The sequence below is a fragment of the Hyalella azteca genome, unplaced genomic scaffold, assembly GCF_000764305.2.
Source record: "Hyalella azteca isolate HAZT.00-mixed unplaced genomic scaffold, Hazt_2.0.2 contig14740, whole genome shotgun sequence".
NCBI classification, from domain to species: domain Eukaryota; kingdom Metazoa; phylum Arthropoda; class Malacostraca; order Amphipoda; family Hyalellidae; genus Hyalella; species Hyalella azteca.
The window spans coordinates 1-16,004 of NW_025944616.1; the positions used below are offsets into that span (position 1 = coordinate 1).

Here is a 16,004-nt window from a genome sequence, read left to right on the forward strand (position 1 = left end):
ATATTATATTATATTATATTATATTATATTATATTACATTATATTAAATTATATTATATTATATGATTACAAAAAGGTATTATTGCTTTGAAGGTATTATGTATAAATGAATTAATCTTGCATGGTTTCTGGGTAGCAGCGAATGTCAAGATCGATGAATCAGGCGACATGCGTAACGGGCTATTGAAGCAATGCCTGTGTACCTGGGAAACTGGCCCCGAAAAAACATTTTCCGTCGACCGCAAATAAAATGTTATCTTGTATTAGGTTGCAAAGTCTGATTTATTATACAAGCGATAATTTAAACATTTTTTATTGAACATTCAAAGACAACGGTATCAGCTTTGGTGTCATCGCGGAAATATTCCTTTGCTATGTAATAATTGCGTGATAAATCATGGAGCTTCCGACGGCAAATCGTTTCAAATTAAACATTTATTCCTGTACTCTATTAAGTAAGAACTTCTCTGTTACATTGCATATGTTTGAAAATAAGACATTGAATTTTTTTCAACCAATATTTGTTGTTGTTTGCAATAGTTGTTATATGACTCCTGTACAACTACATCACTCCATTCCTAAATTGACTCAAAGATCTAATAACAAAAATTGTGCAAAAATCAAACAATAGAATTTTTCGGAAATATCCCTTGAATTTCACCGTAATCACCGAACCACTATTATTGGATTCAAATGAGGTTCATTGCATAGCACTTCTATGAATGTCGTCCAATTGAAGTTCTTTGGCACGAAATTACGAAATTCTTCAATGAAAGTCAGGAGGTGAATGCAAGACAGCCGGAAACCGTACATGAACTGCCATAAGCTGCGAGGGAAATCATTTGAATTTATTTTCAGCCTGGTGAAATGCGCAGTAAAAGACATTAACTGATCTTAAAACAGAACTGATTATAATATATTCCACTTCTTTTGCTAATTTATTTGACAAATTTGAAGCTCCCGTCATAGGATTAACAATTTTTTCATTTTCCGATTCAGGTGCATTGATCATAACAGAAATTTCTGAAATCACAAATAGAAGAGCAAGCTTTGCTGAACTTCTAAGAAACCTCAATGATTACAAGTTAACTCTGAAACATTAAAATGTGGTACAGATAAAGGATATGATTTCAAACGCACCAAGCTTTATTCGTATTGCATAAAATACAAAGCTAGATACAATATTTCACCAGCCGGATATTTCTAATTTAAATACTTTAATGTCGATTCGTTTCTGTTTATAAGCTAAGTTGAAACTCTGAGACTTAAAAATCAAAAGACAAAACCACAAATATCGGAAGTTCAACTTTGAAATCAAAAAATCTTACTTGTACTAGTATCGAAATTGTAGTTGGTTAATTTGTACGCTTTAAAAGTTAGAATGTTCACCAGAGGCAAGTCGGTGCACGAATGAGTCTCATATTTTGGTGTACTCACCTCCTGGACTAAAGGGCGTGCTACAAAAGCTTCTATGGGATCACAGTGCGTCATTATTAAACACTTGCATCGTCTTTGGCAAATAATTACCGCAATAGAATCGACTATCGTCATTATGTATTCTTAGCACTCGTTCTAATCTGAGTTTGATACATCGAGAGCAACCAACACTCGTTTCTATAGCAGATCTGCTCGCGTATACAAACGTATAGATATTAAATACAAATATGTTCTATCAAAAGACGATGAACTGAGAGGACTATAAGAACTGGAATCAATTCCTTTTCTCAAGTTTTTTTTCATTAGAGCCGGAATTTTACATAATCACAAGAATGAACATGGATTTTAGAGTTATATATTTAAGAGTTATTTATAGGCCTCCGGTCAATCTAATTGTTTTTTCCTGTGTTTGAATTTCTAACGGTTAAGGTTTCGGGCAAATTTACGGCCGGACACTCGGCCGTTCTCGCGGCCTATCTTCAAATTCAATGATCAAGAAATATCTCCTAAACTAATGAACGTAGCTCGAGGAAACGTGGTTACACGTATTACTCAGGACCTAACGGTAATGTTTAGCTCGTGATATTTTTTCCATTTCACTTACATTCGTGAGCTATGGAGCGATTCGGGCGAAATTTGCAGTGACCAGGAAATTTCTTCTAAACTCCTCAACAGATTTGAACGAAACTTCGAATGTACATCTCTATTCTCCCAACGGTGATGTTTAGCTCGTGATAATTTTTTTCGATTTATATTTCGTTTTAAAGTTTTTTACATTTCACCTTCATTCACAAGTTATACTGCAACACGGGCCAAAATTCGCACAGACCAAGAAATTTCTTCTAAACTACTAAATTTATTTGAATGAAACTTTGAATTTACAAACCTGTGATGTTTAGCTCTTGACAATTTATTCGATTTTGCCTTCGTTTGCGAGTTGTACGGCTATACGCATACGGCTTTTTGTCAATGCTAATTTAAAAATCGGCCTCAGAAATGCCGGTCGTTTCTACGTATTTCCGTATAACTCGCGAACGAAGGCGAAATCTAAAAAATTTTCGCGAGCTAAACATTCCGTTGGGAGATTAGGAATGTTTCGTTCAAAAAGTGTTTCGTTTCAAAGTTTCGTTCAAATTTATTCAGTTGTTTAAAAAAAATTCCTTGGTCATTGCAAATTTCGGCCCGGATTGCCGTATAATTCACGAATGAAGGAGAAGTGGAAAAAGTTTTCACGAGCCGAACATCACCGCGTTAGGTCATAATGAATACGTGTACCAAGTTTCATCGAGCGGCGTACATTAGTTTGAGAGATATACCTTGGTTGTTGAATTTAGGGATTGGCCGTGAGCTGAAAATTTGTCCGAGACCTCCTGGAAGAGATGCCGGACAAGTTTACGGCCGGTCGTGACTCGCGGCCGTTGTTGTTGTTGTTGTTGTTGTTCATTGCGACCGTCACGCTCGCCGGGGGGAGGCTCTGGTGGTGGGCGGGGGGCCGGCACTGGAAGATGGACGAAGGCAGGGAGGGTGGCCAGGAAAGCCGCTGCCTCCACGGGGTTGTCCCACAGTGAGGAGACGCTGAGAGACGTGGGGAAGGCGGGGCAGACGGAGAGATGCTGGACCGACTGGAGGGGATCTCCGCACTCCGGGCAAGCGGAGCTAGGGGAGCGTCCGATCCTGGCGGAATAGGACGCCAGGGAGCTGCAGTATCCCGAGCGGAGCTGTGATAGCGCTGAGCGGTAGGGGCGGGGAGTGAGGTCTCCGCTGATGCGATCGGCGGTGGCGGGGCTGCAAGTACGGCGTTTATGGCGTCAGTCGCCGCAACGCGGGAGGTGATCTCCCTGCGGAGGGCCCGCTTGGTCTCTCCGTAGGCACCCACAGGCACCATGCCATTATCCAAGAAAGGTGTGACCAGGTGACTGAACCTCGACTGGATGGAGGCTTTCATATGGCGGTCACCCGGGGGGGGACAGAAACGATACGGAATGAGGTATGGGAGGGGTGGAGGGCGCTGGGCCCTCCCAGCCCTCCCATACCTCCCATACCCATTGTGCCCTTGACCTGGGCACAGGCCAGGGCAAGATGCGCGGGCTAATGGGAGAACGCCAGTCTCCTGGTGAAGGTGGGAGATCGGGGCCATTTTGAGGCAGCCGGTGGCTAGTCTCAATGCAGTGCTTTGAATTATCTGCAGGCTGGCAACTGTTGTGCGTGAGGCAACAGGGTACCAGATGGGGGCCGCGTATTTGAGGATTGAACGCGTGATGGCTCGGTAGGTGGCAATAATGTCCTCCTTGGAGAAGCCCCAGTTGGTACCAGCCAGGGCTTTTAGGATGCGAAGAGAACCCGTCGCTTTCGTGGCGATGGCTCTTGCATGAGGGGAGAATGTGAAGTGCGTATCCCAGGTGACGCCCAGGATTTTAGGGGTTTTATCCAGGGGGATGACGCCGTTGCAGATAGTGGCTGTAGGGTGGGATCGAGATTGGTGGGTGTCTGGTGTGAATAGCGTGACCGAGGATTTGCCAGGGGCTACGCTCAGTTTCTTGGCCGCCGACCAATCCGATACGTTCCGAAGGAGCGCAGCGAGCTCAGCCTCAGCAGCGTCGAGCCTCGGGGACGACACAAAGATGGTCAGATCGTCCGCATATGAGGCAATGTTGGGGGTCGGAACTGGGATATCGGAGATGAAGTGGTTGAAGAGGGCCGGTGAGATGACCGAGCCCTGGGGCACTCCGAAGTGGACAGCCCTGAAAGGCGACTGCGTTCTGAGATAGAGGCAGGATGCCAGCCTACCTCTAAAGTAGCAGCACAGCCAACGGACCAGGTTATGATGTAGGTCCGAGGCCGCGATCATGCTCAGAAGGAGGGGGCGGTCGACGCTGTCGAAGGCCTTCGAGAGGTCGACGGCAGCGGCGATTGTGCGGGCTGGAGGGCGCCGGGAGTTGAAACCCGTCGCGATCTGGTGCGCGAGCGGGAGGAAGGCGGTGACAGTAGAATGTCCCGGCTTGAAACCATGTTGCGAGGGGACGGTGATGAGAGATCCCAAGATGTATGGTAGAACCAGGCGCTCAAGAATCTTGACAGCCGGGCAGAGGAGGGAGATAGGGCTGTATGAGGAGCCCTGGTTTCCGGGTCTGCCCGGTTTGAGAATTGGAATAATTATAGAATTTTTCCAAATGGATGGAATTGAGGCTGTGGAAACAGAGATGTTGAAAATGTAGGTCAGGAACTGGAGGAACTAATGTCTATCCGCTCGTTTTCAATCACAGTTAATAGTTCACTTTTTTTATTTAAAACGGAATCCGAGTTCGTGTAAAAACATTTCAAAGCTTTTTGTGCACTTTCACTTTGATTCATGCGTTTATTTCTTACATTATTTACAGGATCTCTTTCTAAACTCTTGCTTGTTGGTTTCTTCAATTTCGGCTTTAAAAACAGAAAACATAGAAGAGCACTTCTCTTCCACCATTTTTTCGCTTTTTACAGCGCTAAGTTCTGGTTGTTGGCAGTCCTGACAGTACCAGTGTACTGACTTGTTTTTACGAATAACTGAGCAGTCAGTCTTGCTTAACTTTGCACAAATGGTGCAGATGGTATCCCCGCAACGATCACAGGCCACTGTAGCGTCATTAACGTTAAGCGATCCAAGCTTGCAAAATTTACAACTTTCTCCTCGCTCATTTTGCAATTTGATCTTCGAATTCGGTTTAACAGGACTGGAGGCCTTCTCATTTAATTTTTTTCCTCTCTGCTCAGCCATCATGAAATGCAAGGGCTAAAAAAAGCACAAGCTAAAACTGAATCAAGTTGAGTAAAAATTGTAAAGTTTCCAAAGTGCTGTAAAAACTCGGTTACAGACTTGAGAGTAAGTGACTTTCATGCAGTCAGCGGCTGAAAAGGTGTTCAGGGTAGGGGAGGTATGCCTGGCTATAAAACAAGTGCTCTATTGTTCTACGCTGGCGGGGCAGTGCTCGTTGCTCTCGCTTGATGACCCTCGCTGACTCTAGATCGCGTTATTTCAGATGGAAACACTTTTACTATAGGAAACACTTTTACTATAGGCTTCTTTTTTCTATTCTCTTTTACTGACTTCACTGAAAATTCAGTCATTCTCTGACACGGAACATAAAAAAAATGCAAAAAGAGTTCCGAAAATGGCACAGTAAAAGTTAAAAGTTGAAAATCTGGGACCGCAAAACACGAGCGTCCGCTCTCGACCACGGTTGAAACTTGACTGCGTTGGGAGGAGAGGGAAATCCGATCAAATTGGATTGACTGATTGGGAGGAGGGCGGTTCCTCTTTCCGGCTAGGGAACGGAGGAGATTCCAATGTTTGGATTGGTTGGTACGTCTGCTGCACGACGCAAGATGTGTCTGCAATGTGTTCCTGGCGAGGGCCTGTATAGAGAGGCCTATTTCCAGGTTGAGATCTGGGAGCCGTGGGTCGGTTGGGTTACTCGCCCTAATGTCATCCCGTTGCTCCATGAGCAACCGGGTGCTAGGGTTGACTGATGGGGAGAAGTCCTTCCTGAGTCCGGCAGGGATATACTGTCTGGCAGCGGTCGTCAGGACTTCCCTTAAGGTCGACTCTCCACCACACGAGGTGGGGGGAGGGACCATCTCGAGCGCCACTTCATTGGCTGCCGTGTAGGCGGGCCAGTCAGCTTTTTTGAAGTTGACATAGGAGCGGGCGGCCCGGGGGGCTGGGGAATCAGCAGAGGAAGGGAGATGGATCAGGATGGGCAGGTGGTCCGAGTTGAGGGCGACTTGCGGAGCCCAGAAGGTGCTCAGGAGTAGGTGACCGCTGATGATGGCGAGGTCAGGAGAGGAGGGCGTGCCATGGAAGAGGAGGCGGGTATGGGAGTCCGAGGTAGGCGAGGGAGGAACCAGCGACGAAGTCGTCGACTGCGGTTCCTCGCGCTGCGGCTCTCTGGTCGTCCGTGTGGGAGAACCAGGAGGGAAGATGGGCGTTAAAATCACCCACTATCAGGCAGTCTCACGGGATAGAGATAATGTCCGTGAGCTCCGGGGAGTATCCCGGGGGGCAAGAGAATGGGGTCAGACCGTCTGCACGTAGGGCAGGTCCAGTCTTCGGAGTATAGGTGGATGGAGCGAAAGCCGGAGCACCACTTGTGGCACCAGGCATTACACGTGGAGCACCAGAACGAGTAACATAGCTTTGTAACCGGGAGGGAGCAGACTGAGCAGGGGTCCGGGCCAAAGTTGGGATGGATACCCTGGGTCAGGAGGAGAAGGACGAAAAGGAAGAAAAGGCGAGGGGAGAGAAGGGCATAGTGTTCCTCAGGAAAGATAGGCGGCCAAAGAAGTGGGTAGGGAGAAGGGGAGGCCGAGGTTCCCCGACCCTTGGTTGAAAAAATGAAGAAAGGAGCCTCCGTCCGGGTGGCGATCCGGGCGGGGGGGGCTCTGCCGTTTGGCCTGGCCCGTGAGTAAGCCGGCCATACGGCCGACGCGCAGGCCAGGGTACCCCCACGACGTATACGCGGCAGAGATCGCGGCCGTCACACGGCCAATCTCCAAATTCAATGACAAAGAAATATCTCCCAAATTAATGAACGAATACTAGACTCGAATAATTTTTGCTGAATAAATACTCTTTATTATTGAAATCTATGCAGCGTTATATCATTATACCACCAAACAAATCACACAAGAAAAAAATTCATCTTCTTTATGCTGAAATTAATCGCAGGATTTACATTGCCTTAACCGAGATAGAAATATCATAGGTCGAAACTTAGCTTCGAATGAATTCAGTTTAAACTATTTCAAGAAATCGATTATAAGAAGAAACGGCCGTACATTCACAGCTTTATTGCATTTTTAGAATAGTATAATAAAGCCTATAAGCATACAATTGAATCATTATATAAACGATTATATAATTTATCGTGCTATTTATTCTCACCACATAATTTATTATTTCTTTATTCATTATTTTTTCCTTATTTCTTTTCACCTCTCACATTTCGAGTACTCTGTACGGTTGTAAATTAAATTCTAGAAGGCACCGGTTGGAAACACTCGACAAGAGCGATAGACCGAGCCTTGCACCAGTCGTTACCCTGCAGTCCCCCAGTGAACAACCCATTTCTATGCATGGTTGACGATAACCATTACGCCTTTACTTGCTCTGGTTTCTAGTCAACCTTCCTGCCTTTATTGTTTTGCGGATCTCGCGTGGAGTTGGGCCATACTTTCAAAACTCGCTAAATGAACGTAATTAAGTACCTACGCTCTATTTTCTTGTCTATGATTGGTTGATTTTGCTCGAAAGGCCGTTAATGACTGGCTGATGAACTTACGATCTCTTAACTTTTTTTGAAAGTATAGGCCCTGGACTCGAAGTGGTGCTCTCCAAGTCTGTCAATGAAGCTTTTCGTACTCACGTGTTCACCACGTGGACCGACTTCTCACTCTGTGGACCAAAGAAGGGCCGCTAACCTGTGTCGAGTAATCGCAATTCTACTATTGTATCGTGTACTGTGTTACCCATTAATTTAAACTTTGCATCCCGTTTTAATTTAAGTATATTGTTGGTGTTCCTAAATGTTTGAAGTATCCGAGTGAGTGAAACGAACCTCGATGAAGGACAGCCTTCATTACATACTCTCGGTACAAATAGTATTAGTGATGAAGGATGAAAGATCGACTAGAAGGCAATATCAAATATTGTTTATTTGAAGCTAGCAATGCAATCTTGTCCGACTTCAAGGTTATCGGTGGGGCTAAAGTTATTGTTTATTGAGGGGCAACCAAGCGACCTTGTCGGAGTTCAAGAGTTATCGGTGGGGCTCAACTTATTGTTTATTGAGGGGCAACCAAGCGAAAGTTTGGTAATTTTATGCTTGATAAACTTTAATTATTACCTGTAAATGATTGTTGCCAGATAATTTTCATTTAATCATAATCAGATAATCTTCATAAATTAAAATGAAAAAAAATCAGATAGTCTTAATTTTTCCCCTATATTTCTGTCCGATTCAATGAAAAACGTTTTGTAACTTGAGATTTCGCCATGGCGCTGTGGGGGCAGCGTCCTCTTCTTCACCTATACTGAGACCGCTGGTGAGGTGCCCTTATTGTGACACTCCGAATAAAACTTGTGACCCGCTTAAATTTGAACCATAAAGTACTTAATTTACTATTCAATTCCTGATTGATGTTTTGTGTAAAGATTTTTACTGAACATACATCTCTCGTATACATAAGGTTGGGACCTTTAAGGTAGGACCAGAGTTAATGAGCTCAGACAAAATTCATTTAGAACCAAACTTGTCCGAGATTGTTCAGCTATTTGGTATGTTATCATCTACTTATGTTATGATCCTTTTATTACTTGTTAACCTTGGCTATTTTCTCTATATTGTTTATAATCTCGAATAACCTCAATTTGTGTTCAAATTGTTCATTCTTTGTTTTCAGAAACCGTTACAATCCACAACGAGTTTTCATTTTGAACAATCCCCTGAACAAAGAGCCATATTCTTTATATTTTGGATCCATTTATTATCTTGTTCCTGCTCGCATTAGACAGTTCTACATGGCTCCAGGAATAACGTAATGGAGTGCATAAAAAGTTGAATCCGCATACTTAAGTGAATTACTATAATCCTCACTATACTCGTGTATAATTATAACTCATACTTCTTTGCAACAATCAGATTTTGGACCGAATTGAATGAATTCAAAGGATTATGATAATTCCACCTATAATGTAATGCACTAATGCTTATCTGAATAACCGTCTCCGAGACGACTGCCCGTAAGAAAGTCCATCTCCTGCTTTCACGAAGAAAGGGAAAATTTCTAAGATTATTTCATCTACTGATGCATCTCGTGCTCATTTTTCATTGAAAATTAGCCTATCCCGCATCAATTTCGAAAGAAGTTTGACTTTATACTTTCATTCTACTGTGCTTCCAAGACGCCATCGGTCACTCCTTCGTATATGATTCAGTCTTGTTGAAATAGCCATGTCATGTAAAACTTGAGCTTCTTGCTGAGCAGCTTCTTCATATAGTAGTTTCTCATTGTAAAACTTTCTTCGCCATACTGATAGAATGAACTGTGTTCTTTCTTCAACCTACTGATAGAATGAACTGGTAGCCTTCTTCGACATACTGATAGAATAAAATGGGAGCTTTCTTCGACATACTAATACAATGAACTGTGAACTTTCTTCAGCCTATTGATAGTATGAAATTGGTAGCCTTCTTCTACATACTGCATGATAGAATGAACTGTGAGCTTTCTTCCTCATACTGATAGAGTGAACTGGGAGCTGTTTTCGTCATACTGATAGAATGAACTGGTAGCCTACTTCGACGTACTGTTCGAACAAAAGCTGATAGAAAATCAATATGTTTACCGTTCGAAGACGTTACAATAATTATTTATTTAGGCTCGGCCGATACTTTCAAATTATCTAATAATTTTTGATGTGCTTCTACGCCTTATGCTGAATTATAAAATAGCAGGATAATTGATACCTCTAGGCACGTTAAACTTTTATTCTCAAATCAGGTGACTCCCTTACATCGGTCCGCTCGAAAATTTGGAAGCGGCCTAGCATTCAAATTATATCAACCATTAACTTCTCTATTTTAGTTAACTTATGTTATGTCGCGGGGTAAAATTTACTAGGAAGTTGTTATCCATTGCAAGGTATATAATCCACAATAATTTATTGAATTACAAATGTTTAATAGTTGGAGGATAACTGATTATGTTACCTGTTTTAAACTTTTCATTTTCGGTTAAATAAAACAATTTATCTTCGCCACTTGTTGACAGTTCATTGAAAAAGTAATCTCCTGCACAGTATTGGCTGCGGTAACGGTAACTGGCAGCTCACCACGTGAAGCAGTTGATCAAATTGGACCCAAGTTGCAGTCGGTGGTGAAATTGGTTGGCTTAATGTTGAAGCCGCCGTTGTTGGGCTGAGACTTCACGGTGTTCAGCAAGCACGTTAAGTTTAACGTTCCTAGTGCATCCGGCTGACTGCTGAAAACGTACAGCGAATCTGTAAACAAAAAATGCGTTCTTATGCTGATGACGGTGCATCGGCATACCGATAACAAATTGCAGTACTTAGTCACCAATGACTGTCGTACATAATTTCACAGAGCATTGATTAGACGAGGTTGTATGTAGTCGGCACTCTTTCTAATTGATGCACATGCTGCAAATAGTCTCAGACTAAATGTTGGTCAAATGTCAATAATAAAATTGCCAGTGTTTGTCCCATGCGAAATGCATGTTTCCAGGGAGACTCACGGAGTGAGTTCCAAAACACTCCACGGCAGGTCCTGATGACGATCTCCGTAGGCGAGACGTACGCGAAGTAGACGCTTGTTGAGCCCGTTGACGATGACCCCAAGACTGTCAAACAAACATCAACGTTCCAGAGAGGATTAGAAGTTAAATTTATAGCGTGATATGGGAAAATTTTATATTAGGGATTTTTTAATACAAGACAACTGATGACTAATGCATAAGTAATGAAAGCTAACATGACGAGACGCATGAGGAGACGATAAAAAATGAATGCATCAGATCCTTTAAAACTAAAACTCGTATCTTTTCCAGCTAATATCACAATAACGTATGGATTAGGATTCAAGAGGAAGCATAAACTGGAATTAGCTGGAACGTCACTAACCCAAAGACGGTATGGGAGGGATGGCAGGTTTGGGAGGTTGTGTGTCAACTTTTTTCAGCTGAAAGACTCCGTCGACTGAAGAAGAAGCGCCTCTTCCCGCATACCTTACTTTGTCACCCCTGCTCGCATACAATGAAATGTTTCTTTATGCCATCCTAGTCTCATCATCAGATAAATTGGGAACTTGCCCTATTTTTTAGTTTTGAAATCAATTTCGAGCACAAGATTGAACGGAATTTTCTTACTTCATTGAATATACGAGTGTCAGAATTTTCATCAGTTATTCGTCTTATCCTATTGATTCAATGTCGGTCACCTGTTGAGCATCACAAGCCCTACAGGAAAATTTATATCATGAACGAAAAATAAGATTTGTCCAATAGCCAAGTAAATTTCATGACTGCGAACGCATAATGTATTATTAAAAACGAGCCTCTCAGTCAATTTGTTTCGTAATTTCGACCAAATTTAGAGCTGAATGATGTAGCATGGAAATTAATATGATAAGAAAAACTTTCAATTATTATTTGTGTTTAGTTCACCATAATTTTATTCAAAATTCAGGCGCTAAATGTTCCAAATATCGTTTGAGATTATCGTGCCCATTTAATTTACATATTTCAGGAGATAGATTGGAGACGACACTCACGCTGCATTTTTACCCACGAGCGTAAGAGTGATGTTCTTATATTCGGCCTCTAAGATTATTATCTGACAACTCATTTTGTCGTCTTCAGAGGTTCCGTCGTAGGCGATCAGCTTCCCAAACATGACATCCGCTCCCTGCAATGTGGCAATAATTTATAATTTATTGTTTTATCTTATATTTTAATTATTACGATTTTTGTAGGTGTGTATAGTTGTCATTCATCATTTTAAGGTATGTCATTCTTCATTCAAATAGTATGATTTCGTCTGTAAAGATAAGCACAAGTGAGTCGAACTGATTAAACCTGATAAATTTTTAGCTCGCTAAGGAGCATGAAAACAGTTATTAGCCAGTTTTATCCAAATTTACGTTGACCGAAAATATAGGCTCTGATTTTTCTGCACAAAAAGTTATACCCCGAGTATTTGTGTCACAAATTTCTTGAAAATAATACAAGATGAAAAATGTTTTCACGCACTAGGTCGTTCCAGAATTGTTGGGTCATCACGTATGGGTCGGTGATACCAGCGCCGGCCGGGCAGGCGGAGAACAACCCGCCGTAGATTTCTGCTGATGTCAGCGTCGCCAGCAGCGACAATGTCACGGCAGCCCCGCGCAACATTGTAGGGCTTGGTAAGTCCCTGTGCGGTGATATGCAATTTAAAATATACTGCAAAAATAAACTTATACAGTATATAAAAATATAATGGCTTGATAGAATCTCTTTTTATCCAGCTAAATTATTAACAAAAAGGTATTTCCCTTATGGCATAACTAATAGATGTTTAGTGATTGATCTGCGCTATCATTCGCTCTGAGAAATTTGCTCTCCCTCAGTAAACTTTAATTGAATTATAGCAGTACTTTTTTATTTGTACTGGTCACTACATTTCTCGATATAATTGTAGTGTTCTGAAAAATTGCGCACAGATTTTCGACAGATGGTTGTTGATACTTGAAGCTAAACCAAAAATATATGTGAGATCTGAAGAGCGAAGAAATTATTTACTAAAAAGAGGTGCAATTTTATTGAAGCCATTATTTTGAGCCGTTAACGAGGCTGTGGGATACGAGTTGCTCTGTGTGGAAATTGGAAAACGTACAGACTCTGATGAGAATATCTGATACCTGTTTTTATGTGTTTTCTTCCTGTTTATTGGTATAACTATTCATTTTAGCCATCTGTTGTTGAAATCTCATTAAAAATGTGACATTCAGCTCAACCGGCCATCTATGGTGTACTTATTAGTAAACGTTATCTGTTCCGGGATTTTATTCGCCACTTGAAATGGCGGTCCTTAAACCTATCAATATAATCCAAATTTACAAGTGCTTCTATTTATTGTAAAAAAATGGTAGTTATATTATTATATTAATATATATTATATTATATTATATTATATTACTATAATATTACTTTGAAGGTATTATGTATAAATGAATGGATCTTGGTTTCTGAATAGCTGCGTATGTCAAGATCGATTAATCAGGCGACATGCGTAAAGGGCTATTGAAGCAATGCCTGTATACCTGGGAAACTGGCCCCGAAAAAACATTTTCAGTCGACTGCAAACAAAATGTTATCTAGTATTAGGTTGTAAAGTTTGATTTAATTTTTGGGCGACAATTTAAACTTATTTTTCTCATTCAACATTCATAGACAACGGTATCAGCTTTGGTGTCATCGCGGAAATATTCCTTTGCTATGTAATAATCGCGTGATCAATCGTGGAGCTTAAGAAGGCTAATTGTTTCAAATTAAACATATATTCTTGTACTCTATTAACTTAGAATTTCTCTGTGGCATTGCATATGTTTGAAAATAAGACATTGAATTTTTTGCAACCTTTAGAATAGTTGTTATATTACTCCTGTAAAACTCCATCACCCAAAGGATACATTCCCAAAGTGACTCAAATATCTAATAAAAAAATTGTGCAAGAATCAGACAATAGAATTTTCGGAAATATCCCTTGAATTCCACCGTAATCAGCGAGCGAACCACTATTATTGGATTCAAATGAGGTTCATTGCATAGCACTTCTGTGAATTTCGTCCTTGATGTTGTTTGGCATGAACTTAATAAATCCTTCAATGAAAGTCAGGAGGTGAATGCAAGACAGCCGGAAACCATTGAACTAAAACAAAAATTTGTTAATTATTGCGATTCATCACGCTGAAGTTGCCAAGCTGTGTATTGTAGGCTTCAAAGTAAAGTGATGATTACAAGTTAACTCTGAAACATTAAAATTGGGTATAGCCAAAGGATATGAGTTCAAACGCACCAAGCTTTATTTGTATTGCATAAATTACAAAGCTAGATACAATATTTCATCAGCCGGAGAATTCTAAACCAAAATCTTTATTGTCGATTCGTTTCTGTTTATAAGCTAAGTTGAAACTCAGAGACTTAAAAATCAAGAGACAAAACCACAAATATCGGAAGTTCAACTTTGAAATCAAAAAATCTTACTTGTACAAGTATCGAAATTGAAGTTCGTTAGTTTGAACGCTGGAAAAGTTACAATGTTCACCAGAGGCAAGTCAGTGCACGAATGAGTCTCATATTTTGGTGTACTCACCTCCTGGACTGAAGGTCGGGCATACAAAAGCTTCAATGGATTACAGTACGTCATCAGTAAACACTTGCATTGTTTTTGGGAATTAATTACCACAATAGAATCAATTATCGTCTTTATATATTCTTAGCACTCGTTCTAAATCGAATTTTGTACATCGAGAGCAACCGACACTCGTTTCTATAGCAGATCTGCTCTTGATATTAAATTGATATTAAATACAAATATGCTTCATCAAAAGACGATGAACTGAGAGGACTATAGGGACTGGAATAAAGTTTTTCTTATAATTTTTTTTCATTCGTGTGGGAACTTTACAAAATCGCACGCATGAACATGGATAGTTGGTTCACAGAATCACTAGCAGGATATATTTTCAATGTTAAATAGAAATAAGCCAAAGAAATATATTCGTATGGATTCAAGAAAGATCGTCTATATATATGCTAATATTCGATTGAAAATTTTTGTTGCGAAAGATCAAATCTCTTTGAACATATTCGAGATATTTATCTCCATTACCATAACCATTGCTAAATAATAAATTATTTCAAATTTATTATATCCCTCATCGAAAGCATACTCACTAATTTATATTTAATCTAAAGGGTTGACTAGCTATGAAGAAAGTCGGCTTGAAGGAGCAGGTTCCTACAACTCGTCAATTTTTGTGATATATGAATCCAAGAACTTACATAATTAATGTGTGGATTTATTTCGTTAAAGAGATGCGAACATCCTTTAGAATAGAGTCACTTCTCTCAGATAAGCTGTTGTTGAGTCGTCCATGTCCATGAGAAAAATTTGGTGCACTTTTGTCATCACAAATGATGATGTCTTGATGATTTGAGACATCACATATGATGTCTCATTTGACGCGCTCCGAACAATGGTTAAATATATTATTGTTCCTGCAATAAATTACATTATATATACTAACATTTCTTACTGGTTTATTACACTTGACAAGATGAAATGACTTATCTCAATCTAAGCGCAATACATTATATAGAGAGAATTTTGCGTTATGTAAAGAGAATTTTGCATTATGAAGAGGGAACTTTGTATTATGTAGAGGGAATTTTGCATTATGTAGAGGGAATTTTGCATTATGTAGAGGGAATTTTGCATTATGTAGAGGGAATTTTGCATTATGTAGAGGGGAATTTTGCATTATGTAGAGGGAATTTTTTCACTATTTAGAGGGAATTTTGCATTATGTAGAGGAGAATTTTGCATTATGTAGAGGGAATTTTGCATTATGTAGAGGGAATTTTGAATTATGTAGATAGGATTTGCATTATGTAGAGGCTGTCTCTTATACACATCTAGATGTGTATAAGAGACAGGNAAGCCCGCTGGTGAGGTGCCCTTATTGTGACACTCCGAATGAAACTTGTGCACGGCTTTAATTTGAACCATAGAGTTCTTAATTTATTATTTTATTTCTGATTAATGTTTTGGATCCATTTATTATCTTGTTCCTGCTCGCATTAGACAGTTCTACATGGCTCCCGGAATAACGTAATGGACTGTATAAAAAGTCGGATTCGCGTACTTCAGTGAATTGCTATAATAGTCACTATACATATGCATAAATATAACTCGTAATTCTATGCAACAATCAGATTTTGGACCAAATTGAATGAATTCAAAGGATTAT

General features: G+C 40.6%; 1 protein-coding gene across 1 annotated transcript; it reads right to left on the reverse strand.

Annotated features, from left to right (window-relative positions):
• Positions 1-9,963: 9,963 nt before the first annotated feature.
• LOC108674656 lies at positions 9,964-11,890 on the reverse strand. The gene is made up of 4 exons (XM_018162616.2): positions 11,763-11,890; positions 11,114-11,232; positions 10,729-10,833; positions 9,964-10,474 (listed from the first exon to the last, which is right to left on the reverse strand). The coding sequence occupies exons 1-4, from the start codon at positions 11,882-11,884 to the stop codon at positions 10,323-10,325; spliced, it is 498 nt and encodes a 165-aa protein (XP_018018105.1). The 5' UTR covers positions 11,885-11,890; the 3' UTR covers positions 9,964-10,322.
• Positions 11,891-16,004: the final 4,114 nt, after the last annotated feature.